This window comes from Pempheris klunzingeri, chromosome 19 (genome assembly GCF_042242105.1).
Source record: "Pempheris klunzingeri isolate RE-2024b chromosome 19, fPemKlu1.hap1, whole genome shotgun sequence".
In the NCBI taxonomy this organism is placed as follows: Eukaryota; Metazoa; Chordata; class Actinopteri; order Acropomatiformes; family Pempheridae; genus Pempheris; species Pempheris klunzingeri.
This window is the reverse complement of record NC_092030.1, coordinates 2,347,898-2,375,548: the sequence shown is the minus strand read 5'-3', so window position 1 is coordinate 2,375,548 and position 27,651 is coordinate 2,347,898. Positions and strand designations below refer to the sequence as shown.

General features: G+C 44.5%; 3 protein-coding genes across 3 annotated transcripts; 1 reads left to right on the top strand and 2 right to left on the bottom strand.

Annotated features, from left to right (window-relative positions):
* The first annotated feature begins 3,192 nt into the window (after positions 1 to 3,192).
* Positions 3,193 to 6,276, top strand: LOC139219292 (T-box-containing protein TBX6L-like). The gene is made up of 9 exons (XM_070851103.1): positions 3,193 to 3,208; positions 3,680 to 3,827; positions 4,017 to 4,119; positions 4,838 to 5,002; positions 5,097 to 5,243; positions 5,353 to 5,429; positions 5,531 to 5,604; positions 5,758 to 5,968; positions 6,081 to 6,276. Exons 1-9 carry the CDS (start codon positions 3,193 to 3,195, stop codon positions 6,274 to 6,276), a joined length of 1,137 nt encoding a protein of 378 aa, XP_070707204.1.
* Positions 6,277 to 10,035: 3,759 nt separating this feature from the next.
* On the bottom strand, positions 10,036 to 19,630 carry crkl (v-crk avian sarcoma virus CT10 oncogene homolog-like). Its single transcript, XM_070850809.1, has 3 exons — positions 18,473 to 19,630; positions 17,453 to 17,927; positions 10,036 to 12,362 (listed from the first exon to the last, which is right to left on the bottom strand). Exons 1-3 carry the CDS (start codon positions 18,781 to 18,783, stop codon positions 12,228 to 12,230), a joined length of 921 nt encoding a protein of 306 aa, XP_070706910.1. The 5' UTR covers positions 18,784 to 19,630; the 3' UTR covers positions 10,036 to 12,227.
* A 3,982-nt stretch (positions 19,631 to 23,612) lies between these two features.
* ccdc74b (coiled-coil domain containing 74B) lies at positions 23,613 to 26,958 on the bottom strand. The gene is made up of 7 exons (XM_070851080.1): positions 26,652 to 26,958; positions 25,795 to 25,842; positions 25,386 to 25,503; positions 24,390 to 24,585; positions 24,203 to 24,303; positions 24,040 to 24,099; positions 23,613 to 23,891 (listed from the first exon to the last, which is right to left on the bottom strand). Exons 1-7 carry the CDS (start codon positions 26,956 to 26,958, stop codon positions 23,765 to 23,767), a joined length of 957 nt encoding a protein of 318 aa, XP_070707181.1. The 3' UTR covers positions 23,613 to 23,764.
* Positions 26,959 to 27,651: the final 693 nt, after the last annotated feature.

Here is a 27,651-nt window from a genome sequence, read left to right as displayed (position 1 = left end):
CTCTTTGGAAATGGCATTGCCTTCCTCCTAATATTATTTTTTGCTCTGGTAAAATTGCATTGTGGCTGTTAAAGCGCCCTCAGAGAGAGTACTTTGAGTTATTATAAAAGGTGCAGGAAAAGCTCATTTTCCCAACTGCGTGTGTCAGCGTGCTCAGCAGACCAGGGAATTATGGTCTGCAGAAAGCTCTTTTTGTCCTAAAGGCATTTTAAAAATTACTTTGTAATTTGCTTGAATATGTTATTTTCATATATTGTTCAAGATTAAGTTTGTACGGGCTGAAAAATTCCCTTTAGGCTTAATGTATTTTGTATACATTCTAATCAATGAGTAAATATTAGTACATATATGAATATTGGGTAAAGTACTGTGTAAGTGTAGCTGTCTGACTTTGTTGCTTTTGCTCTCTGTTCATTTTTTTTTCCTGCATCCTCTTCCTGTCTGCAGCACCTCTCTTGTCCTCTCAGGCACTGCCGTGATACTAAATGCTTAATTTCCCCCCTACAGTGTGACTTAATCTTCTCTGGGCTCTGCTAATGGCCAACTGTTGAGGCTGAAGGCTGACTTGTTCCGTGGATATAACTGATTATGAGGACACACTTGTCAGTTCTGTACAAAACAAAACAACTCTTGGAAAATAATGAGTGAAATGGATCATTAGTTCTCAGAAGTTCTAATGAGCTCTGAAGAAGGGATCCAGCAGGGGGCAGTGTTGGCAAATAAGAGCTTTGGTGAAACTTTGCTGTGGTTCTGAACATTTCTTCTCTCTACACTTGTGGGGCAGAGAAAGTGAGCAAACCACAGATGTGTATGAATTTATCTTAAAGTAATATAAAAAGCTGGTGAGTCTCAGCCTGCGTACTGCATCTACCTGTCTAACTCACAACACTGGAACAATGTCGTTTGAATGTCTCAGTGCAGCTTCACCTAAACCCTCTTGATCTTTGCAGTGCTTAGATGAATGATCAGTTTCAGGTTGACACTGGAAGAAGATTTTTTTTTTTTGTCAAGGGAATGAAAATGTTGTGATTTCCCCCTCCCCTCCTCTCACCACACAAACACGCACTTCTCTTTGCCTGGAAATGAAATGCCATGCTTTAGCATTTAAGTTTTGAAGGAGGAGAGAGAATTAATCATCTCACCCACTCAGACGCCCACTTCACCCAAGTGGTGAGCAGATCACAGAAGTGTGTCTCCGCACCTCCACCGCTGGGGTCATGCACCGCATCTTCCAGCTGCATCTTAGACTAACTTGCAGAAACTGTTGAAACCACATTTCCTGTGCCATGAGATATTTTTACTGCAGCAGAACTGATGCATTACAGAAAGCAGGAGAAAAGCCTGCGACATTCTTCAGCATAGAGAGCTGTGACTTTCACCTTTGCAGTGGCATCGGTGACAAAACTATAATCTAAAGTCCAATGTAAAATATCAACATTTTGTTTTGCCTTTTTCCATTAAAGCACTGCCCAGTCGAGCTGAAACACCATCAGCAGATGTTAGCGATCCTTTTCTACGTGAACTTGACTTTGTAGCATAGCTGCAGAGGTGACACATGCCGCAGGCAGGAACACACTGAATTCCATCTTCAGGCCCGAAGTTGATTTAGGCAGAGGAGAAATGTTTCGACATGCCTGCAGTCGGAGCGGAAAGGCCTCATAAAGGCAGGGAGCCGCTCTCTGTGAGAGTGCTGTAAAACGAGCAGAGGTGAATCATTCTGCTCAGGTAAAAGAAATGATAATGCTGTGTAGTATGTGCATCCCCAGACAGCCATGGAAGTGGTTTTTAGATAGATAGACTATATCTTTCCTCTCTTCAAGGAGTAAACAATCATAACCCCTTTGCACATAGCTCCATTTGTGTTAAGAATGGGAAGGTTTTAACCTCTCATCTACTTTTCGTTCCTGTTTTCCTTTAGTAGCTTTAATGTTGCAAAATCTCACCCTGACAGTATCTCATATATCCTGTATCAGCTTGTTCCCTAATTGGAACTGTGTGATATTTACACTGATGGAAATATTCAACTCCCTAAGATTCTGTGTTTTTGATGATTGCGTCTTTCCACCACATGGAAATATTTATGATGTTTTTGTGCATCAATTTATGAGCGAACACTTTCCCCAGAATTCAGTTTGGTTTCTCTGGAAACTTTGAGGTCTCAACTAGAATTTAGAATTAAGTTCTGTGGGTTTGAACAAGGCTGTAAAGGTCCAGACTGCTGCTCGTCCCTTCCTCCCATCTGTCTTTCATGTCAACGGGCTGCTAACTGCTGGCTCCATCAGAGGGCCCGATCTCCTCCCGAGGCACTGGAGGTGCTGCGGAGCGGTGGAGGAGGAGGGGGGGGGGCAGGGCCAAATGGCCTTATAGGATTAGTAGCATTGTCCACCATTGTCAAGGCTACACCCCAACTCCAATCACCTCAGTAATCTCTCCTTGTTCTCAATACACAACCAAACTGCCAGGAAGGGACCTGTTTGTCTGCTCCTCCACCCCCCCACCCCCCAGGCACTTTGAAATTCTGCTCATTGTCCTTCAACCTGAGCTGAAGGAAAATGATTCTTTCATGCATTTCAGGCCCAGTACACATACATACTGGAGGACTGGCATATAGGTGAGCACCACTAGAGGAGGTAGATGAGTCTTTGGGTCGGACCAACAACATCATAGAGGTTTGGGATTGTGTTTGAGTTCTTTATAATCTGTTCAAAGGTCGATAACAATCAGGCAAGAATAGACACACCAAGATAAAATACTTTAAATACTTTACGCTCCCAATTAGTGGATTCATTTTTCAGATCTCTTTAAAGATAGAACCCAAACGTCTGTTGTTTCTCTGTGATTAAAAATATACCAAAATGGTTTGAATGAAACACTTTGCAGGTCTAAAAAGTGTGACATTCACCCCTGAATACCAGTTCAGCAAAAAGGCTCACACGGTACAGCAGCTGAGTTTCACAAGTAGACCTCAGCACCAGGTAATATTCTCACCTGCCCCCTCAGTCTGCTCTGACTACACACCCCCCCCGGGCTGTTTAGACCCCACCCTTTCTGTGACGGCCAATCAAGTTCAAGGCTCCGGCTTTTCAAAGGCTAGAGACCCCTGATGTATTTGACTTCAGCGGTAGAGCACCTGAAAGCAGCACTTTGTCTCAAAGCGTCTCGGTGGTGATGGCATTCAGGGGACACAGCAACATGCAGCACATCTCTGGTGAGTTCTAACGTATTCGCTCTGACACTGATAATGTTACAGGAGGGACACATGACCAGCAGTCAGTGGTTCATTTTAGGCTGTTGGTAAATAATCACAAATACAAGATGCACTTTGGCACGAGGCAGCACCGAAATGTTTAATCTGCCTTAATTCTGATGACTTTCTACCACAAGAAACAGGCTTCCTCCACTAAATGAGAAACTGTGCTATTATCATCTGATATTTACTGATTTGAAGATGATGTTGAGAACAAAATTAGGATGTGCAAAACTATACTGACGTTTAATTTCATCATAAAGCATTTAAAAGTAGAACTGTTCACAGGGAGATGTGGTGTCTCAGGTTCTTTATGCTTTGTGGGAAAACATCTTCCCATTTTTATAACCACGATGCTGCATTAAACCTGCCACATGTTGTATAACATATTTCTGATTCGGCAGAACTGATTTCATTTGTGTTTCTCCGCAGACTCCAAATCAAATCGAAGCATGCCCTGCTCCCCTCCAGCAGCTGAGTCATACCAGCAGGGCTGCATCAGGATGACCCTGGAGAACTCTGATCTCTGGAAGTCCTTTCACAGCATCGGAACAGAGATGATTATAACAAAGCATGGAAGGTAACAATGCTCGCACAGTTAGTTGGATACTGAATCAAGACTCTTTGCTTTCTGAAAACACAAACGGTGCTTTGTACCATTTATCATACAGACCAAAACCTACAAGAAATCATACATGCAAAGGTTGCAGTGAAAAGATTTAAGTATTTAAACCATCCACTGATATCTGACTTTGTGTTTTTCTTTCAGGAGAATGTTTCCACACTGCAGCATCAGTCTATCTGGGCTCCAACCTTTTGCTAATTATGTCATCATGGTGGATATGGTTCCTGTAGACAGCTTCAAATACAAGGTAAGTGTCTGCACAGCACACACTGCTGCTTTTTAGGTTCAGACACAACATGTTCACGGCATACAGCGCTTTTCATGTTCTTAATTTTCATTGTTTTCTGCTGTTTGTTTTGCTTTCTGGGGACTAAAGCCAACAGACTGCAGTATCCAAACCCTGCAGTCTCCAGACAGACTTTAGCCGGCCCACTGTGGGCTCTTCACCACTGCATTTCAAAGCCTTTCATTGCTTCCTGTTTGTGAACTCTCGGCTGGAGGCCCAATCAATTAGCATCCCTCCTTATTCACAATCGGTGAATGTCAGGCACCCAAACATTCAACGGCTCTTGCATCAACTGCAGTGGCCCATTTGGTCACAGATACTGCTTTTAGCACACACTTGAAAACAATGAAGTAGACAATAAAGGGAAAGTACTGTAGGAGAGCACTGAGAGAGAGTTTGGTGGTGGTGAATTTGCAGAAACACGATTTTCTCATTACCCTTACAAAAACATGTATCAGCAAAAAGATAGACACCCTCCATACATTGTCACACCATGTGAACTAAAGCCCTGCTCTCAATCCTGCCAACAAAGAAGAGTTCATGCACCACAGCTCTCTTGCATAACATCAGTCAGTGTGGGGTGAAAAAGGCATTTCATGCTTCACAAATACTTCTAATTAATAAGACTTCCTCAGGTCTCACACTTGCTAACCTTGCATCCCTCCCCATTTCTCTGCAGTGGAAAAAGGAGCAGTGGGAGGTTGCAGGGAAGGCAGAGCCCCAGCCCCCGTGTCGGACATACATGCACCCGGACTCCCCTGCCCCAGGAAGTCACTGGATGAAGCAGTCGTTGTCTTTTCTCAAGATGAAGCTCACCAACAACACTTTGGACCAGCACGGCCACGTAAGACATCACCGTACATTCAGAGTTCAGACGATCATACCGTTACCACACCATGTGAGTGTGCTTTGCTCACTCTGCTCTTTTCACCCATCAGATCATCCTGCACTCGATGCATCGCTACTATCCCAGGTTTCACGTCACACAGACAGACAGTCCTTACACCGTCCGCTGGGGCCCATTTCAGACCTTCTCCTTCCCAGAGACGACCTTCACTGCAGTAACTGCTTACCAAAACCCAAAGGTATCAACATGCACAGCTTTAAAACATGAACCCAACACAGAATGATCATATTCCTTGTTGACTGATACAAAACACTGACAACTATCTTTTCTTCTTCCTTCTTTTTAAGATCACCAAGTTGAAGATCGACCACAACCCATTCGCTAAGGGATTCAGGGAGGGGGGCACCCACTCTCACAGCAAAAGGTAGGAATTCAAGTTTTAACTCATTTGTAATGTGTTGTGCTTTTGACTTCTGTTTTGGGCCGATATAAACACAAACTTTACATTTTTCTATTTTTCCATAGGTGTCGCTCAAATGGAAGCCCTCCTGCAAAAAGAGCCACACTGGACAGGAAAGCTCTTTACAACAGTCCTCCAGGTAAGTTGTCCTCCAGGTAGTTGTTTTCTGAGCTGCACTGATGCAGGTATACAGATAAAAACCTTGGTAGTGTGAAAAGTATTCCTTCAAATCAATGTGCCATTGACATTACACTCATATGAGTTCCTTTGAAACACTGTATTTCCCTCTCAGGCCTGCAGAGGATGCCCTCCACCTCTCAGTCGGTGCAGGCAGAGAAGAACCAGGCGTCCACACAGTCATTGAAGGGGGGTGACCTCTCAGCGTGGGCATTGAAGCAGGATCCATCTGAGAGTCCACACACTGAGCCCCTGGAGCTGCACGAGTACGACTACAGCTGCGAGGAGCAGATGGTGCCTGCGTCGGCAGCATACCAGCCCTACAGGTATGATTTAAGATGTCCATGATGAGACCAAACCCAACGAGACTTGGATAGGACAGAAAAACAAAACGCAAAATGCACTAAAATTAACACAATGTCACCACATTTTCTCCAGATCAGTGGAGTACACCAGATTCCCACTGCCTTCCAGCGACGGAGAAGCTTCACACACCCCCATCCACCCACCACCTCATCCGCTGGCCACAGCTGAGCACAGCGCCCCACAGCACGGCTACTACCACCACCCTCACCACTACAGCCATGCAGCCGACTGGAGCCAGTACCCGCTCTTCTCCTACTCCTGCTGGTGAACTTTGATCCTGTGCAACCGTGACATCGTTGATGGAGGATAAAACCACTAAAGCCTTGAAGGAATGTTGTTGCTATGAGCAGCAGCAGACTGACAGGCCTCTACAGCAGATTGTGTTCAAAGTGTATAATTGTGTATAAAGTTTCCAAGAGCTTGTATTGCATGTGGGGGTCACTTAAATGCCAAAATCACATTGATCCGAAGCTGAGATTCAATGTTTTCCAGGCTTTTTATATCCCTGATCACACACTGACTAGTTCAGTGTGTCTGTGTTAAAGCAGATACAGTATGTGTTTTGAGATGTCCAGTCAGCTGGGAAATAAGTGTGAAATTTAATCTGCAGGTGTGGTGAAACGATACCCATTTGTTCTGCCACAGACCTTTAATAAGGATGTCATATTGAGCTATCAGAAGTTTTGTTGAGAAGCGTTTTCCCCTTATGTTTTGTGCTTTTCTGTGGCTGACAGCTGGAATTGCTTTAAATGCATCCTAGTAAAACAAATGACAGAACGACAGAACTTTAATGCGTGGTAAAATGTAAGTTTATTCATCATCGAACTGTGTGGACAAATGTATAGTTGGAGAGTCATATCTGATCATATTGTCATGCTGTGTCAGTATCTGTATATCAGTGTTTAGATGCTGAGAAGTGTTATCACAAATAAAACAGAATGAATGTGAAGCCCAAAGTGGTAAACAAGCGGCCTGTGTTTGGGCACAGTGTGTTAGCATCAGCATCATTATAATGTTTACTATGTTCACCATCTTAGTCAGCTGGTAGCATGAAATCTTCTGCTAACAAGCGTTAAACACAAAGTACCACTGAGGCATCGGGGAGCGTCGTTAGTTTTTTCTAAAGCCAAAGTATTGAATACATAAAAACATGATCTGATGATTAAAAAGGCAACAGAAGGACTAAAATGTGTCCTGAAAAGAAAATGAGTCTGTGAAGAAACTGAACTACAATCCATCCATCCACCGTGACCTGGGTTCATGCTCTGGAGATCATGAACATATGTACAACATTTCATAGAAAACGGTTAATAGTTGTTGATCCAGTTCCGTCTGGACCAAAGTGATGAACCAGCCATTCAACCTACATTCCTCAGAGCCCTGCTGCCACTGTGGCTGAACACAGATGAGCTCTCTGATGCTCAGCACACTTTAAAATGAATCCAAACAAGGTTATATGACACACTCTGTGTGGGATCATGGCCCAGCTGCTCCGGCAAATCCACGGCTACACTAAAACTGAGAGTTCAGCGATTAAATGTCACAAGAACACCAAGTCTGTTTTCATCAGCTATATTTGAATCCTTCGAGGACGGGCATTACACAACAACAGCCCTCTGAGGGCCGATAATGATGGAGCAACGAGAGGCTGTCCTGGAGCAGCGAGTCTGACCTGATAAAGTGATGACAGACAGCTAGTGTGGAATTACCATCATAGTCTGGCATAGTTTCCCCGGCAGAAGGCTGGAGCGTCTGTGCTGTAAATGTTTTACGAGAGACAGAGAGGGAAGCCATATCTGGGACATTTATAAAGCTTCAGGGAGCACACACTGCAAAGGAATTTTCTAGAGCACATCAACTGACGTGTTTTTGTGAAATGCACTTTTTTTTTTTAATGTTACTGTAAAAAGAAACACACACAGAGAGGCAAAAGCTTGAACAGCGCCAACCGAGCAGACATGTTCCCAGTGACTGTCTCTGAAGAACACCTCGTTAACGTCAGATATTTAGACTGTGGGGAAGCTTCAAAGTGTCACAGTCTGATTGCAGGAGGGTCGTTTTTTAACCTCCACGTCTGTGTGAGGTATCCTGGGCCATCTGGGTCACCCTGTTCGCTCATCCCGGATTCCTCTCACCTCACTATATAATGAATTATAGACCACAGATGGGGTCAATTAGTGTGCTCGAGTTATACTTCCAGCACCCAGGGGCATGAGCGTGTTTAGTGAAGGCTTTTCCAGCAGCCAACTAATGATCCTGAGTTCTGTTCTATGCCTTCATGATATAAAGGAGGAGGTCAAAACTCACTCCTCATCATTGTTTTGTTTAATATCTATATGCACACAAGGGCTTGTTAAAGTAGGGGGCTCGGTGTGCCTGACTGGCAGCTCCTTGTGTAAGGTGAGAGGATGACATGCAAGCTATTCCAAGCCTGACTGTGCCAGTTAGAGTGCTGAGTAACTCCTGGCCTTACATCTTGTGCATCACGGCTGCTTACTAAGAACCGATGGATAAGACACTGGGGGCACTGGAGTGTGTGGACACACCAGTGGTGATGCACACCTAGAGAAGGAATCATGCAGACTATCGGAGGCTGACAGCTAAATATTAGACTTCATATTTGGAAAACACTGTGATCAACCTGATGGTTATTCTGTGTGTGAGAGCTGGTGCAGCTCTAAAAACACAGGGGGCTTAAACAGACAGATGGTGCATTCAGAGTCCAACCAAAAAACAAGAAACCTGTGGGTTTAGTCGCCTCTTAGAAGATTAATTATGTAGATTGATTCATATTTTCATTCATGTGAATCATTTACATTAGTCACCAGTGACACAGTGTTTTTGGTTTTTTGTCTTAATAAATAAATCAGTCGTCTTTTTCATGTTAATCATTTACCTTCATATTTTTAGACAACAAAGCTTCACCTCTGTGGACCAAATGCTCTTCAGTATGGCGGCTGAGGGCGGTGGTGGTAATGGACTGTAGGAGGGCCGTGATCGATCGTGCCACACACACACACACACACACACACACACACACACACACACACACACACACACACACACACACACACACACACACACACACACACACACACACACACACACACACACAGTGCCCTGAGGAGAGGTCAGACTCAGCTAAGTTTGATTCATGATGGTCATTCTTACTGAGCCTATCCTATCACCGTCCAGACATCGACTGGCTTTAATGGCAGTTTAACCGGGCACACACTGTACACACACAGCTAAAAGCCAGAGAGCGACCTAAATACAGTTTCTCTAATCGTACCATAGTTTTAAAAAAGCAATCATTTAAAACCTTAGCCTGAAATTAACATCTAACTGACACACTTGTGCCTCACTACAGGTAGACACACGAGAAAGGTGCAGGAAGAAAACTTAGTTTCTAATTTTCTCCATTTCTAAAACGTACAACTGACATCTTACTCTGATAACACGGTGGTGAGGTTATTCAATATTTGAATATATCTGCTACGTCACGGTGCTATCTGTGTAGAATCCTAGCATTTCCTCAGGCATCATACATTCTGTACATACACGTACGCCCTCGGCTACTGCACACGGGAACAGTTGCATAATGTGGCATATTCACGTATGCTTCAGTAAAGTCCCAGGAGGGGGCTCAGTGTGAATGGCTGCAGTACTCCATCTCCTACTGGGACCACAATCCTTTACCACATTTGTGTTATTTGTACCTGACGATAAAAGTGCCGAACAAACAGTCACACAACATGCCCATCTGAAGCACTGCCCTTGAAAAGTTTTCCATTCCCCCATCTCTAGGTCAGCTGACAGTCTTTTATTAGCACTTCATTAAAATTCATTAATTGCTTCCTTTCTCCTGGGCGCAGCCAGAATCAAAACTGGAGCTGTCAAAAATGAGAGCGACTGTCCTGTGCTCCAGATACACAACCTGAGACGCCGGCCTACTGCAAACGCGTCCACGCCGGACCATCTGTGTTGGCCGGGCGGCGCGCAGACAGACAGAGGACAGGGACGAGACTTAAAGAAGTAGACGTAAATTTTATTTACTTGTTCTGTACATAAAGGGTCAATACCAGCACAGGTGTTAACCATGGGAAATATTAACACATGTAAATGGTATAAGAAAATAAAAGGCACAATTTTCAATTCTTAAGTAAAAGACAGGCTTTCCTAGAAGATGAGAAGAGAGCACAGTAATACTGTTAATGCCATTACAAAACAAATCAGAAGCATGACAAAAGCAAGTTCACCTCAAGAAAAGAAATAATCAGGGTGTATTGCTTAATTAGTAGATTCCATTAAGGTTGATGAGGAAAATCCACGCTGGCTTGTTTGCACAGACCAGGAGGGATTAAAAATAAAAGAAACCTTTACTCAATAAGGAAATAAATGACATTAAGCAGCATTTGGCCAGGTAAAACCATCTCCCCGGCCAAGAGGTCATGCACAGAGGCAACCAGCAGGCATTTTTCCCTTTTGTAAATGTCACTCTAGGTACTTTTGTTTCATAACATCACTCATTTTAACAAAAATGCTTGATTTAATAGCTGAATATATAAAAAAAAAAAAAAAAAAGGGGGGATAAAACTAAAAAGCTGCACAATATTACTGAGTGAACAGCTGAGCAATGATTTGAATGGGAATCAGTGGAAGAGACGGGGGTGAAACATTTCATTTTTACAGCAGAGATGTAGGGGTGGCCGTCTGCACAACCGTTTTATCTTCGACTCCTACTGATCAAATAGAAGCGGCTGCAGCGCATAATGAACAAAGATGCTTGCCCACTTCTCTGATAGATTCTGTTTGCATAAAGAGAGACAGAAATTGTGCACAGACCAAATATTGAAGGAGTAAAGCTGGTTGAAATCCTAAATCCTGACCGGTGTAACATCACATTAAAAACATATGGGTAGAGAGGGGATCGCATGCACTAAAAGTTGCATTTCTCTTGCTCTCTGAATAAAAAAGGCATTGATGGGATCTCATTGGCTTGCTGAAACATTTCCTCCCTCCGACACACACAGTCCTCGCCTCAGTGGAAAGCCTTCAGTCCTCGTGCCCACACTGCGTTCTTAGCTAGCCTCGTAGTAGGTTGCCTGTGGGAAGTGCTGGCCAGGGCTACTGCCGTTGCTATTTGACTGAAAACCTGCTCAAAGCTTTGCGCTCCTATGCAGAGAGTTGAAATATTTTCTAGTGCTCGGTGCTGTTGGCACTAAAATCCTGCGAATCTCTAAGCGGTGTCCTTTTAGTTCAGAATAATGTGAAGGACAGTGAAGAGAAGGTACCCAGTGGACATGCAAACGTATCCCTTTACCATTCACCTCCTCCACGTCACAAATAAAAATAAAACAAAAAAGAACTACTGTTGATCGTGTGGCACAGGAAAGATTAAATCACACATGGTCGCGTCATGTCTTATTAACAAACGATAAATAAGTCTCGTCAGCCAGACTTGTGCCAGGTTGAAGAGAGGATGGGATCGAGCACAAGCCCACCTCTCCTCTCTCCTCCTCCCGCCTCCAGTCACATCACACACACATCAAAAGCCTGTCGACCTGAATAACTCACGGCCAAGAAGTGTGTGCACGTGTGTGCTTGTGTGATGGTTAAGGTACAACAGTGACTTGATTGTTTGGAGAAATAACATTTGACTGGCTGGTTAGCTCCTCATTGCCTCAGTGCTCTCCCAAGTCCATAGGGATGTTGCTTTTCCCTACTTAGTACAAAGATCCTCACATCAACAGAACAAACACACACCAACACGTCCTAAAGTCCCCAAGACCTCAAACAAAACAGAAAATACTCAGATATCAAATAAAAAAACAGACATGTTGTGATGTAATGTGGTAAATATCTATTGTGAACACACACACACACACACACACGCACACATTCACTCACTCACACTGATGCCCAGTGATCTGGAAATGAAAAGGACACTGATGCAAAAACACTGCCCAGCCTGGAACCAAGACACGGGGAAGGGGACCGGGAGAAGCGGGGTCAGGTTTTTAGTTTGGATCCAAAGTCCAAAGCTGTAAACAGTCAGAAAGCCTTGCAACGGTTGGCAACAACAGAGGGGTCGCTATCATTGTACAGCCCCAAGCAGGCAAGCACGTAACCGTGGTGACACTGGCGGGAAAGGTGGAGACAGCCAGCACATTCAGGGACACGTCGGCACTGGCAAGAGGGTCCAGTCGAACTCTTGGGTCAGTCACTCTCATCCGGATTCTGGGGGTCTATGATTTTGACGTGGGTGAATGGGAAGAGACCCCTCCGCCCGTTCACCTCTCCCTCCCACTGACCGCTGATGTTCATCCGTGTAACCTTGACGATGTCACCGACCTGGAGGAGGAAGGACAGGAGGCCTCGTTACAGGAGTGAGTGATAAACTATACACATCAGGATTTAGTACGATTGATGCACAGTGCGGCCTGGAGTTCTTCTGTGAGCATCTTAGAGAAAATAAATTATAATAAATATACTTTAACTCCAGTCATTATTGTTATATTCTGCTTTATCTTAAAACGCAAGTGTGATCAAACCAAAACTGAAACCGTTGTTACAGATGAGTTGTTCACACCACAATAGCACCATGACATTTAAGTTTAACAGAAGTGCCTCACACTGTAGAGTACAGACTAGTGATCTTGATAATCAACTGTTTTCCATACACTACATTTATGTTCATAGTGTAAATATTTATCTATCATCATTACAAAATATATATATTTACTATTGCTTATTTTATTTTATTTTATTTTCTATTATCTTGCCCCTGCCTCTGTGGCTGCTGTAATATGTGAATTTCCCCCTATGGGGATCAATAAAGTAAGTCTTTAGTCTTTAGATGACAATGTGAATCACATGTGAAAGATGTGAATGCAAGTTAAACCAGTCCAGGTAACACAGTTTAAGTTCTGTAACACAACGACTAAACTAAGACCATCCTGACAACCCAGTGACGGCGGATCAGAGTTTCTCTCTTCCTATTTTACCTGCAGGTGCATTATGCAAAAGATAGAGTTCATTTGAATTTTAAGCTGGTGATTATCTGCAGCACCAGACTCCAAAGTAAACGACACACAAAATGAGACGAGAAGCATTAAGAGTCAACAGGAAAAAAAACTAAATGCATTTGCCACACGGCCCCTGTGAGCTACACAACATCCAGGACAAAAGCTTTAAGATACATTTTTAAAATAACAGCCGTTTGTCAGGTTTCCACGTGCAGATCACACTGTGGTTCAAAGAGACGCCGGAGGAGCACAGAGCTGTCGCTCTGATGGGTCTGTGACACCGCATGTGACCCCAATCTGTTAAAGCCATATGTTCTTTATCAGGATTAGAAGAGAAAAGTCTCCATCATTGAAAAGGGAACGTGCGGGCACACCATTTGTAGCTTTAACTTCAGAATGAGGCTTCAAGGACATCTAGTCCTCGACATTATCTGTGAGAATAATCCTTCACGCTGCCCTGGAATGACAAGAATGCTACATAGTCATAAAGAGCTTCCGCTGAACATGTCTGTCAAAGAACGATAAAAAAAAAAAAAAACTTGAATCAACCAGTTTGAATGAGTCATGTTGTAGTGAAATCAGATTGCTGTCGCATACTTTCAATAGAATGACTTAAGTGGAAAAAAATAACAGGTTTCAGCCTGTTTCTAAGAGATGAATTATATCCCCTAATGTATTTCAAAGACTAAATCTTCAATCAGAAGAGGTGGTTGTTATGAATGCAACTGATTAATTAAGTATCTTTTAAATAATCAAATTTCCTGCCAACACAGGAGCTCCGGCTGAAGAATTCTAGCATTATCACAACAGAGAAAATTATTTATTAAGACAGTAGTAATGAAAAACGGCTAAAACTGAAAACCTAATTTCATTTGTTGTGGGCTGCGTGTCTCTGAAGTGAATAAATGACTCATAGCTTCTGCTTCTTAAAACCCAGAGGCCCCAAAATAGCCACAGCACAGAGCTGAAGGGTTTTTGCTGTAAGCCATAATGTATGCTGAGCCAGAGACAGACAGAAGAGACATGATGTGACATGGTTAAGTATGCGTTTTTGGTGCAAAGCAAATTTCAGCCTAGTACATCAGAAATACCACAGGAAGCACGAGGGTGTCGTCTCGTTTCTTTCTAGTGATTCGTTTCTAGGGTTTCTGGTGGCTTCCTTCTCTCAAGTTTGTCAATTACGACACTGACTGGCTGGATTTTGTGATTCACCTTCAAACTGTCCACTCAGGCCTCGTGTATTTAGGCCTGCTTTCTTTTAGCTCTCCTCTCAGCACAGAGGAACAGAGAACGTTATCACGCACACCTCTGAAAAACCTGTGGCCACAAAGTTTTTCTAACACACAACATTTAAAAGACAAAACCACTGACACTGAAAGAGAAGAAATTGTGAAGAAATGAGTGTATTAACGAGTAGAACCGCTGCAGACAGACGATGGATTTAGAATAATCCAGGACAGATGCCACTGAGGCACGAAGGCTGTCCTCTGTACTGCTTTAGGCGGGGTCAGCGTGAAGAGAAATGAGGAACCAAAGCTTCTCAGAACAGCAGCATCTGTACGTACATGTTTCTAAGAGCACAGAAACATGGTGCCAAAACTCAGACCTGCAGCCTCAACCTGGACACCGTGTCCAGAGAAACAGCGTCTGTACCATTAGAACTTGTTATTGGCAACAGGAGATTAGATTGTTATATTTAGTAAGATTATTACAGGACTGAACGTAAAACAAATTGAGAATCAAATCTGACATTTAAAAAACAAACTCATCTAAACCCGATGAGTAACGTTGAAGGAAAGAGGTCATGGTGCAAACTATGAAGTGTGCATCAGTTTTCCTTCAGATGATTCATATCATCTTTTGCTCTGTGCCTGTGGGAGGAGTGATATCAGTGTGACACTGTTGCATCAGCACACATGAGAACAGCCTCTCTGCATCCCCAGGATTAACAAACTGTGGAAGTTCAGACTCCGTTTCCACAACAGCGGCACACTTGAGGTGTGGTAACGAAAAACACCATGGCACTTAAGGCACCGTGAATACGTCACCTGACAGCAGCTCTGGACACGACACCTCCATCACAGGCTCATCTGTAGCCCCCCCAGCCTGCAGCTGTAGCTGAGTACACTCCATCGCTGCACCGTATGATTGCAAAGAATTGCATAAGGTGTCAACTAGTCATGTTTTAGTTTCACTTCCCAGACGCTTGCTTTGCCCATTGGTGTGTGCTCCTGCTCTCTCTCTCTCTCTCTGTGTCTCTCTGATGGACAGTGACGGGCAGCAGAGGGTGCAGCACTCAACTCCAACACGGTGTCAGTCTGAAAGAGCTGTGAGGCGTTTCCTGAGGTGATTGCTGTTATGTGTTGTCACTTGTGTGTTAGAGACACAGCGGAGCGAGCAGAGACTAATGTTGTTAGAGGGAGCTGTCTGACCTTTAACATGGAAACCATTCGCTCTTTGGAGCCTCAGAATACACGAGAGGTGCACATTATGCACTGCATCACATGCTTCAACACGTAACCACGGTCAAAGCAGTTTTGGATTGTGCAACGCAGAGAAATGCAACAGGGATGTGACCTGCGCCGGTGCTGCCGGCAGAGCTGCTGCGTGGTGAGCAGCTAGCTAGCTAGCAAGAAGATTGAGCCTGAGCCAGTGGGAGCTGCAGTCGCCCATTAGTGGAAACTGAGTCACAATATTATGGTCAGTTTAGCCAAAGAGTCCCAGCCTGCCCTCAACTTATAGCTGCCAGGGTGAATTTCGCATTTAATTTATCATTCCAAGAAAGAAAAGCACTGCAGTGTTTAAAGGAGAAACCAAACCGTGTATGTATAACTCCTGCATCATCACCCCACCACGACCTCTCGTCCACTCAGAAGCCAGAGAATCAGCGTCTAACTATCTAACACCAAACAATTAATGTGACTGGCATTCATTCATTTTCACTGAATGCAGCCAACAAATACCATCCCACCATCCCACCGTGCAGCACGATGCCAGTGCCCGGAGCGACGAGTTGAAGACGTCACACCCCACCCCCGCTAACAACTGGCAGCCAGTGACAAGAGCGTCTGCTGTCTGCTTATGACTGCCGTGGTGTGACAGCACAGCAGGAGCAAAGTCTTAAATGATAGACAACTGGAGAGGAGAAGCAACTTATCTTATGGCACTTTCACACACAGACCCACCAAGAATGCTGTGAAGGCTCCATAGGCAGCTCTGGTGTTTTTCTCCTGGCTCATTACCGTCTATTGACGACTGCATCTTCAATGCAGAGTGCAGCTGAACCTTCCAAGAAACGGTGCAGTGCTAGAAATGTTCCACTTTAGGTGTGAAACGAACTATTTCCATCTGCTTTGACTGTACAATTAAAAAGGTGCTCTTCAGTTCCTGTCCTCTAAAGACATTTTCAAAAAAAATGTTCCAGGGCAAAAATAACTGACGTTCGACGGCCCACAGTCTCTCATGATCGATGCAAAAGCATATCGCCTAAGACTGTTGATGCCTGACCTGGGAATCCTCCAGCTCCTCCTCCCAGAGGTCCCAGTCAGGATGTGATGATTTCTAGGTGCTTAAAACTTCAATTTCAGCCTCTGAACTCCTGTCCTCTGCAGCATATTACAGATTTCTACACTGACACTCTACAATGACAGACTGGCTAATCTAGCAGCTCTGTCCTCATTTATCTATACTGAAACTCTTTAATGTGCTCATTTAAAAATGACAGTGTCAACATATCCATACTCAGCTGCGTAGGCGTGACTGAGCAGGACCCAAGTGTCCTTGTTAAACGATGCAGCCGGACACAGTTTGAGCATTGAGGTAGAAATATCGATTCCACTGCTTGAACGGGGCAGTGCCGCTTTACGGCACTGCTTCATTGGTTGGACTCTTTGCCGTGCTGCAGCGATGCACAGGCGGACATCCCTGTTGGGTACAGGTTTAACAGATCACACCTGTGACTATGTTAAACCGGGTCAGAGGTGAGGCTCACAGACAGGGAGGCCAAACTCTGCTTCTGGGCCTCGTGTTAAGAGGCTTCTACACAGAGAGATCAGAGGTACAGCTGAACAAAAATCTGATTATATGACAAACAATAAGCTGTTTTCTGGAAATGTTTAGGATCTTTTACCTCGGTAATGTTGCCCAATTTGAACCCAATGGAAGTTAGTTCAAAGCTCTGAATCAACTTCCCGCAGAATTTACAAATACTTGACCCACTTTATAGAAAGACCAAATGGTCCAATGTGGACTACAATACTTAAACACAAAGCAGCAATCCACCAAAGCAGATTTTCACACAGCAGATGATGTTAACGTGACTCCCGAGAGAGGAAGAGAGGAGAGGGAAAGAAAAAGCATATCATATAAAAAAAAAAAAAAAAAGGGTGAATAAAGTGAAATCCCATTTCACAATACCTCTAGAGCAAGAGCCGTTTTGTCGTAAGCGCATGGCACTCGTTTCTGGATGGCTTTTGCCATGACGGGGCCGTTCTGCATGGACGGTAGAGGGGTGATAATGGCTCCGGGTGTGCCAGGGGGCAGTGGCGAAGGTGTCTGGGGCTGGGCGTAGGCGTGGACGAGGGTGTGGGAGGGCTCGGGGATCCCATAGCTGTTGGAGTTGCGAGATCCATGCGAAGGCTGGCCAGGGTGAGGCGAGGGTCGTACCAGTTTCTCCACATAGGGCACAGGAATCATCCCGACACGCCCCTCTTTGCTCTTGGCGCTCCACCACTGCTCCTCTGGCTTCTCCAGGATGATAAGGATCTCCCCCTTCTTGAAGGGAAGGTCCTCTGCATCGCTGCCAGTAAAGTCGTACAGAGTCCGCACATACTCCTGGTTCTCCTCCGGGCCACCCACGGGCTGGATGGGACAACTCACTGTGCTTGGGTACCTTGAGTGATTAGAATAACAAAGCAGAGGAAGGCGACACAATATGGTTAAGTTGTCAAGCTGATAATGACAATAACACACAGATTTCTGTTACTTAGAAGCTGACGTGAGGTCAGAGGGCCTGTGTTACGTGGGTGAAAATCGGGAAATGCTCGCACGTGAATGTAAATTAAATTTTGAATGATTTAAAAGCAGCACCGTCAGCAGCAGAGTGGTTGCTGTATGTGAGCAAACACTAACAAGAGAGCACACAAACCATCAACCAGCACTGTGGCTGGTGATGGTTTGTTTCTCCAGCTGGTGTGTTGAGGCACCACAGTCAGTCAACTGTACACGTGGGGATAAGAGCTGGTGGGTGCATCGGTTTGGACCATGCATCTGGAGAAGTGGATGCTTGAGGCTGTCTCTGCAGAGCACCGCAGCCCGGCTGAAAGTGGGTTAGTTTTGGTAAAAATAGACAGTTAAACTAGATTAGCCAGCCTGTGACATCCATGACGCCCAGGTGTCACAGTATCTAATCACAGGGTGCGTTTTTCTCCTCCTTACCTGGGGGCTGGCTCGATCAGCGTGGTCGTGTCCAGGTAGTGGATTTTGTAGAACTCCAGGAGGGCGGGGAGGTGCTCGAACTCTTGGTCGCCGATCTTAAACCTCTTGCTGGGCAAAGAGTTGATGATATAGTGGGACACTTTGGAGTTTTCAGACACAGACAGCACGTAGTCGCCCGGGCAGGTGGACGAGTCTCGAACAAGAAACATGCCGTGTCTCTGTCCCTGTAGCCGGTTCTGAGCATCCTGCCGGGACACCGGGCCAAAGTACCAGGCGGACCGATCGGCTGAGTCAAACCGAGCTGTCGACATCTCTGTTCCAAAATAAGTTAATATCTCTCTACAGGCAAGAAGAAAAAGGGGCCAAACGGGCTCGACAATAAGTTAAAAGTGTGTGTGTGTGGCTGGAGGAGGCCGATCACAGCACACTGTTCGGCTGCTCTCTGCACAGAAGCTGCAGCTCCGGAGGGACAAACAGCAGCAGCAGCCCGACGGGTTCACACTCAGCCTGCGACGGGCTTCTCCCAACTTTGGAGCATAATGTGGTTCCTGTGTTCAGCAGGGGTCGGCGGGGCCGGGCTGGGGGTGTCTGAGCGGCCCGAGAGGGAGAAATTAAAGAAAAAATAATAAAAAAAAAAACTTACGACGGAGACCGAAGCAACAAATGATCAATGGAGCTTCCCTTTTTCGTTGCGCCTTCCGAGAAACCAGCAGGCTTCTCTTCTGGTAGTCTGTCTCCTCCAGTGGCTGTCAGAGAACGGAAAAGGTGGCCTGTTAGATCCTCATGGCCGCCAAACGTCGCCTGCAGCCGCGGGTCGGACACCGAACGGTTACCGTGACTCTCGTGGGTCTCTCGGTAAGGCACGCGTCACGGAAATGCGCTTTTGAATCCCCCTGCTCGAGTCGGAGCGGACTTCAGAGGCAGCACGGCAGAAAAATGGCGGCCCGCAACACGTCTTCACACACAGAAAGGTTTCACAGCAGCCGCTCGCCTCCTGCGCGTGCATCTCAGGAGCTGGCGCGTAATGCCGTCGCGCTCGCGTGCGTCCCAGACCGCTCACGAGGGATCCGGGCCCACCGAGTCCGTATTTTAGACTTTCCCTTGTTTCTGCGCGTCCCCCCCCGCACCCGAGCCACCAGAAGTGCGAGTCCGAGACCGAAAAATGGCGACGGGAGGGCAGGTCCCGCTTTCTATCTGCGCGTCACTGACGGCCGGAGGGGGAGGTGGGAGGAGGAAGGGAAGGGAAGGGGGCGGGTGACGAGGCCACGGACACCCCCCACCTACCCTCCCCTCCCCTCCGTCTTCCTCCCCCCCCCCGCCATCAGCTCAGCTCCGTGCAGAGCTCATAAGGTGTGAGGCAGGTTTCCGTGACTCTGCAGGAGGTCAAACACAAGATAAACACCAGTCATCCAACAGTCATCACAGGCCTGGTTAGAGCTGCTGTCTGTCTGTCTGTCTGTCTGTCTGTGTCCTCTGGTGGCCTATTGATCCCCTCTGAGGCAACACACACAAGCTTCCCTCTTTTATTATTCACTTGTATTTTTTTTTTATCATTATGATGAAACATGAAAGATGATCTGTGGATCTCAATTCAATCCAACTGTCACATGCACAGATAAGAACAAGTTGCTTTGCCCCTCGGCCTCCAGCGCCGCTTCAAGATTAAAATAAGAATAGATAAATAGAAAAAGGAAGGAGATAAATAAAGCTATACAAATGATCTTGCATGCGTGATTTAGATTCCTTCAGTAAAAGTAGCAACGCCACAAAGTCCTGTGTTTAAGTAAAAATACTAAAGTATCATCAGAGGAATGAGCAATAATAATACTGCAGTGTTGACAGTAAAAGTAGTAGTATACTCTGCAGACAAGCCGCTCCTGTGAGTGTTCATATGTTCTATTATTGGATTGTTCAGGAATTATGTGCAAGCTGTAGGGTGGATCTCATTTTAACCGCTTTATATTTAGTTTTTATAAATGTAATGATATCAGTATATTTTATAAGCCATGTATATGTCAGTGTGTACAAGTAAGTCTACTGTGGTTTTCACCCTATTAATAGACCTACAGACTTCTTAGAATAAAGGCCTTTGGAGGTGTTCTGGTCATAAAGCCATGACGACTGGCCCTCACAAGTGTTCACTGAGCCGAATGAAAGGTTTCATTTCACTGTTACTGCCGTATAATGATACATGAGTGACTGCGGGTTTAATTCTTCTAACTGATGACAGTCATATGTGACTCATCTCAGGTGGGTTCCCCGAGGACACAGGCAGCCCTGTTAAATGTCTGTAGCATGTTTGAACTGCAAAGTGCAGCATATTTGTTCCGTCAACAGTTATTTCACGCCACGGGTAAAAAAGTTCTACATATTTCCTTATTTTCATTCCTCGTTCTCCAACTTCCCCTTCATTCATGCTCATAATATGTATTATCTGGCACAGAAGTGTGACACATCGATTTGGAGCTCCCCAGCCTACCCAGCCCACAACAATATGCTGAAAGGGAGAGAGTGAATTTAAATGCAAGGGGCAGTGCCACAAAAGAAGCCTAAATAAAGAGCATTACAATCAAAAGAATGCGTTAGAGAACACGGTCTGAGCATGAAAGGCCATCCAGTGTGTGAACAACTTCTGCTCATTGACGAAAGTAAAACATATAAAGATGTAGCTCTGTTCCTCTGCTTATCGAGGTTTCGGTGGCCGTGCCTCACGAGGCTGCAGCTGGCACCGAGCAGCTCTCATCACTGCAGCACTGTCTGAATGTTAATAGATTTGCACCCACTGGGTCTTAATGGCTAACGCCTGCCAATTCCCACATTTCCACAAAGACGCAGTGATGCAACAAATTGGAAATAAAAACCAAAACAGGCCGTCCTCCTCCTCAGAAGTGAAAGTCAGTAAAACATATTGCTAATATTTAGGGACATATATTGTTGTAGAATACTTTTGGTTGAGTCATACTATTATCTTAACCATTGTTTTAGCCAAGCAGTCTGGTTTGTTACCACAAGGTAATGACAGGTATTCATTAAGATGGATTATTTTCAAGTTGGATGTATGAATAATAGCATTTTGTCGCTATTATAAATACAAAAATTACACGTTGTACATGAATTATATTGAATGGTAAATGTGTATTTTCCATTACACTGAGGTAATTTTTGACATATGTGGGCGACCTGCTGTGAAACATCCTTAGGCTGTGATTGAATGGATGTTTCTTCAGAAAACACCACCATCTAGTGGGTGCAAGAGACAACATGTGTCTTTTATTTAAACACAACGTTAGGCTGTTGCAGGCAGATGTGATGTTATATGAAGTGGCGGACAACAACTGCAGCCTTGAGTTCATCTGCCTGAACACAAATGCACACCAGAGAAACTTAATAACTCCTGCTGAGGGACATGTGATGAGATGTTGCTGACAAAGTGTAGATGTCATATCAGAGTAGAGCGGGCATTACTGTGGAGCCTTCACCATAAAACAGTTCACTAACCTTTACCTCACTCATTCTATTTACCTCTGGCTAAAGGACATAAGTATTAAGTCTTATGCTGAGATTAACACCCTGGATTACTGTACCATCATTTCATTCTAGAGGTGGAGTATGACAGACCAGGACTTTGTCTGCCCCACCTGGCTGCATGCAGCTCTTAACCTGCCCTTTGTTGTTACACAACCAGGTGCTAAGTTTTGATTCACGTTATGAAACTCTGTCGGGGTGTTGACTGTCACATGGCCGTCTCACTGATAAATGTCCACACCATCACCAAAGCTGACGAGCACAGCTCCACTGCAGAGGGACTTAAATTCACCAGAGAAATAATAAATACATTGTTTATGTACTGTGACGGTATAATTGTGTGTCAACATCATTGATGAATGCTAATGAGAGAACAGTCTGGATCTTAATCCTGTAGAAGATGAAGTTGTGTGAGATTTGAATAGCCGGCTGCTCCTTGGCGACCCCAACCTATAATAGTAGTGGTATTTATAGCTCTTATCAGAGCAGCTGATGAAAAGTAACCGAGAGACACAAACAAAAACTGACTTCATGTTTTGCTCATATTTCAGTTTGGTTTGTCTTCTGTTTACAATTTGTAAAGTAAAGTCTTCCTCACAGTTTTAGCCAAAGCTCTACACATTCTTAAACTTTGCTAATTCCCTGCAGCATGTGGGACCAGTTTATAATAACTTTAACACAGTTAGAATATTCTAGATTGTATTTTTGTCCCTAATTATTTCCACTCACGTGGCTGCTATAGTGGGACTGACAAGTCAGTGTTACAAAAGCTGGACTTCCTTTTTTTTCCCCCCATTAAAACATTAACATGAAGATTTGTGCAGGTTTAAAAAGGGCAAATGAGCATTAAAATGACACTTGGACTTCTGTGGCACACATGTTAGCCACTGTTCAGTTTTCTGTTTGTGTGTTATGCACATCATGTTGGTGACATAACAAACCAACACAGAATCTAGCGAAGCCTCTTCAACAGACACAATGTAGGAGAGAAAAATGTCTTCAACCAAGTAGGCACAATCCACACTGGTGTCAAAATCATTCAAATAACACCTCAACACCTCTCTGTGCTAATGCACTAAAAACCACATACACTACATGATCTGGCAAGTGTGTAATGTTGACAGTTCATTATTCCAATAAAGCATATAAATGATCTTGCATCATAATGTAGTATAATACACAGCACCACATGCACTAAATCTTAGCTTACACATTCAGTTCTTTCTAAAAGAAACAATGAGGAGGCAACAGATACACGAACAGCATTATTCTATGTTGAGATAATTTAATAGAGTTTTGTATTATTGTGCTAAGCTGCACTGTAGGAACACACTGGTAACACTTGGTGACTGAATGCATGACCCTGTTCCATACAGTGTGAATAATAATAATCCTGGTAGTGTCTTGTGGACCATTAATTGCGTGTGCTTTTAAAGTCTTAACTCAGGTTGCTTGCACAGATAAAAGTTGTGGATAATCAGCTGCTTTAAAAGTGAAGGTAATCAGTTCCATGTAGTTGTAGGATATAAAACAAGTCCGACAGAATTATTACAGCACAGGTGCAGTGAACACGGACTAAAAGAAGCAGCCAGAGTAAAGTTCACTTGTCCTGAAAAGCATCGTTTGATAAAAAATAAATACATTTACCATTCTCAGTGCAAAGCTAGATTTGAGACACTCCTTCCTCTTCTTTTTGTGTGCAAAATGAAAAGCTAATTCTGTACCTTCATTTTTTTTTGCATGTTTCTGTTTATGTGGTAGTTTTTGTCACTGCACCATCCTTTTGAAACGGTCTCTCTGCACAGCACGAGTCCTCCTCTGTCTCTCTGCAACGGTGGAGCTGAGGCTCTGTTTGAGGGCTGGGAGGACCACCCCAGACTGACAGGGGCCAAACCTGACAAAGGAAACATATGCAGACTTAACTGAGGGGGCCAAGGTGGCTTCGCTGACATGAGGAGCATCCTGAAAAGCCTACGAGGGGCAGTAAATGTAGCAGTATGGAGGCTTGAGAATGTTTTCGGCACAGAGACAGATTTACGTACGTTTTTTCCGGAAATGTTTGAAGACCAAGTTTGGGAAATGTTTTTTCCTCTGTGGATTTGCTGAGAAGTAGAAAAGGACAAGCCCTTATAACAACGGTGCTAGTTTTCTAAAGGAATACTGTGTGTGGATGAAGATAAATGATGAAATTCTCTGTCTCTTTACCGGGTACCATCAACAAGGTAGGCCTTGGTCAGAATGTAGTTTTCTGGGGTGATTTTCTTGCTCAACACAATATCTCTCAGCAACGCCTTCACACGGATGATCTAAATGATAAAATAAAACTGTTTATGTCCACAACACCGGAGAACAAATAGATTCTGACTAATGATGTCTGATGACGGGCACTTACTTCCTGAGACTGCAAACTGTTAGCGTTGTAGAGCTGCCGAATGATGACCTCACACTCCTGTAGTGTGGGGGCGCGCGGAGGTTGGGAGGGACTGCTGTGAATTCGTAGAGGCTGCAGTGAGGTGATGAGGCCCCCCCTCACCTCTGGGACATGGTCCTGCCTGGCAGATCTCAGAACTTCGCTGGCCTCCCCAATGCTTCTCTCCAGTAGTGAGAGAGATGATATCAATTGACAGTAACATACAAATGGTTAGAGGCAGTTTTGGTTGTAAATGGCCAGTTGCTGCGGTTAAAGCTACGGACTGAGACTCCAAACAATTCATTGGCCTTGTTTGTACCATACGACCAGATGTACAATATGAGCACATGTAGATAAGTTTGTAATGTTTAATGCTTTTACAGTAAAATCTGTCAGCATTAAAACCAAACGCCCTCTGCTGCCGATACTGACGTCACTTTGTGAACCCGTCTTTTGCTTCCTAAGTCGCTGTCAGTGTGGTACACCACCACATGTGGTGAGCAACAAGTTCTTTATTTCACATCTTCTTCGAGCAAAAAATGTCATTGTTAATGTTTTACACATGCGTCTCACTCACCTTTTGTGCTGCAGTATATTATTCAGTATTCTACAGTCATTTTCACCTAAAATGTGCTTAATTTAGTCTCATGTCAGTATGCCCATCAACATTTCTTGACATGCCTTTTCTCATCAGTGTTTTGTGATTTCTAAATGTAGAGCTGGACAGAAATATGGTGAGATAAGATACTGTCAGATTGTAAAGTCATGATACAGCTTAAATGACTGTAATGAAATTACAGCTGAGTGACCCAAAGTGTCATCACATCCATGATACTAATGATTTTGTCCCTCAACGTTTTTTGTGTGCGAACATGATACAAGACAAAAACCATTCCTAAATATGGATCACACTGCACCAGTGTTGCTGAACAGATGAAGTACAGAATAAGAGCCACATGCAGCTGCTTGGGAATCCACCTCAGTGTTTGGTCCTGTGAGGGCCGCGTGTCCAGCAGTGGTTCCTCCAGGTAGAGTCCCGCACAGGCTTCACTTCCCTGCGTGGGTGGTCTGACGCCTCGTTGGCCGTGTGTCATTCCTTGAAGAAAAAGACGAAGATAGAAGAAACTGTTAACTGCTGTGCCCTAAATGTTATTGGGAAGATTTGAGTTTTACCCAATTGTACACCTAAATGGCCAAAAAAAGGACAGTAGCTATAGCTTGTTTTTTTTAATATATATCTATTTCTTTGCATATATCAATATCACATTATAGAATTACATATATTCTATCTTATCCATATCACCCAGCAGGACTGGGTCCAGCAAAAACAGGAGGTGTGCATAGCAGGGCGAAACAAAAACACCAGTTAATGAGGATTACATCTTACCTTTTCTGCTTGACTTGGGAGTCTCCATTATCAGCTTATACTGCAACTCTGCAACGTCCATATTAAGAGAATTTTAGAGTGTGATATGCTGTGGGGCAGCACATTAGAGGCACGGTCTCGTAACACAGTCCCAGTAAGCAGCCCATGTTTCCACGGGGGCCTGACTGCTGTGATGGCATGAAGACAGATGCCTGGGGAGTCTCGTGACGGGTGGTGAGATGCGGTTATATGGGGGAGCATCGGGCCTGTTCAGTGAAGGGACACCGGATCTCCGTTCACCTCCCACTAAGAGACCATCAAAACCCTGGAGTTGCTATGCGACCACCGTACCTGGATTGGATGTCTCTCTTTTCGCCGCCTCGTCAGGAGACAGGTCTTTGTCGTGAACTTAAATGAATTACATAAGGGGGTGGATGTCACAACAGGCAGCTGAGTTCACCCCCTTGTAAATGGAAAATAATGACATTGATTCTTAGGGCCAATTGTGTGCCCCTCTGGGCCATGTGTCACTTGTCCATAAAGAACATAACACTGCAGCTGGGAACAATAAAGCACTTTACCTCTCTACCTATTATATAGTGTTGGAGATCATTAACCTTTCTTTGCTGTTTTGCTCCTCAGCTTTGAAAACCCCCTACAAAGTCTCATTTAAGAGCACATTAAAACTAAGTTTATTTGATCTTATAACTTGTGTTATCAGTGTGTTTCCTCCCCCCTCCCTTCTGTAAAGCACTATAGTCCTATACAATCAGTTTAGTTACTGTCTCATTGTTTAGTGTCTAACCACAAAGTTATTAGGCTTCATATTCTACTGAACTCATCACCACTACTAGACTACTTTGCACTACTTTGTTCACCTTTATTTTCCCGTTTGAGATACTCTGTCTCTGCATGGAGCTTCTCGAGAGTTTCCTTGTGTTGCTGCTGGAGGAACTGGATATTCTTCTGTAGTGATGCGATGCGGGGGTCCATGTCTCTGTGACAGGACACCCCCTCCGCGGCTGCCCCCGGTCCTCTGTCCACCGGCGGGACCACCGGCGGGACCACCGGCAGCGGATGCAGCTGGTTCGCCGGTAAACGCCGCGGAGAGCCAGGCTTCCCGAGGCGGCCGACTCGGCTCCATTGTGGCAAATGCCGCACTGGCGGAAGGTTTTTACTTGACATGGCTTTAGCTCACTCGGCTAGCAAAACCATGGTAGCCTTATTTGCTAGCACGAAGTCTCCGCACGAAGTTGACAAGAGTTAACGAACAAACTAGCATCATTAGCTAACTCTGTTTTCTTTTACCAATATATTCCGCTGTTATCAAGTCAACCAGTGCTAGATTACTATCTGAAAACAGCAGACTAAGTAATGCTAGTTAGCTACAGTCTTTAGCACTCATTTGACATGCGCTCCGCTCACACACAACGTTGCCATGACAACAAACAGTGTCGTTTTGCCCCCAAGTTAAAGCTCTGAGGTAAGAGGCGTTAAGCCCCGCCCTCTTTGGTTGGGATTGGCGGCCGTATGTGTCAATCATATGTACGCAGCCGTTTGATTGGTGGAGCTTGTTAGGGGCGTCACTCGGTTTGAGGAAGTATGGTTTTGTAGTAATTGGCGAGCATGCAAATCATTTGCTCCATCGCTGTAAAAGATTGTACATGTAGCTACTGGGTATCAAGTAAAATAAAAAGTGTCTAACCCATGCCACAACACTGGTGTCTTCCTATAAGTAGACTTAGTGTAAAGTTGCAGATATTCAGTTTAATTGATCTTAGCTGTGGGTTTTACAGGTATGCAGCCTGACAGTAGCTCTACCTGACTTGGAAACCTCCTTGTAAAATATTCCATAGCTATAGAGACTAATGAGGAAAA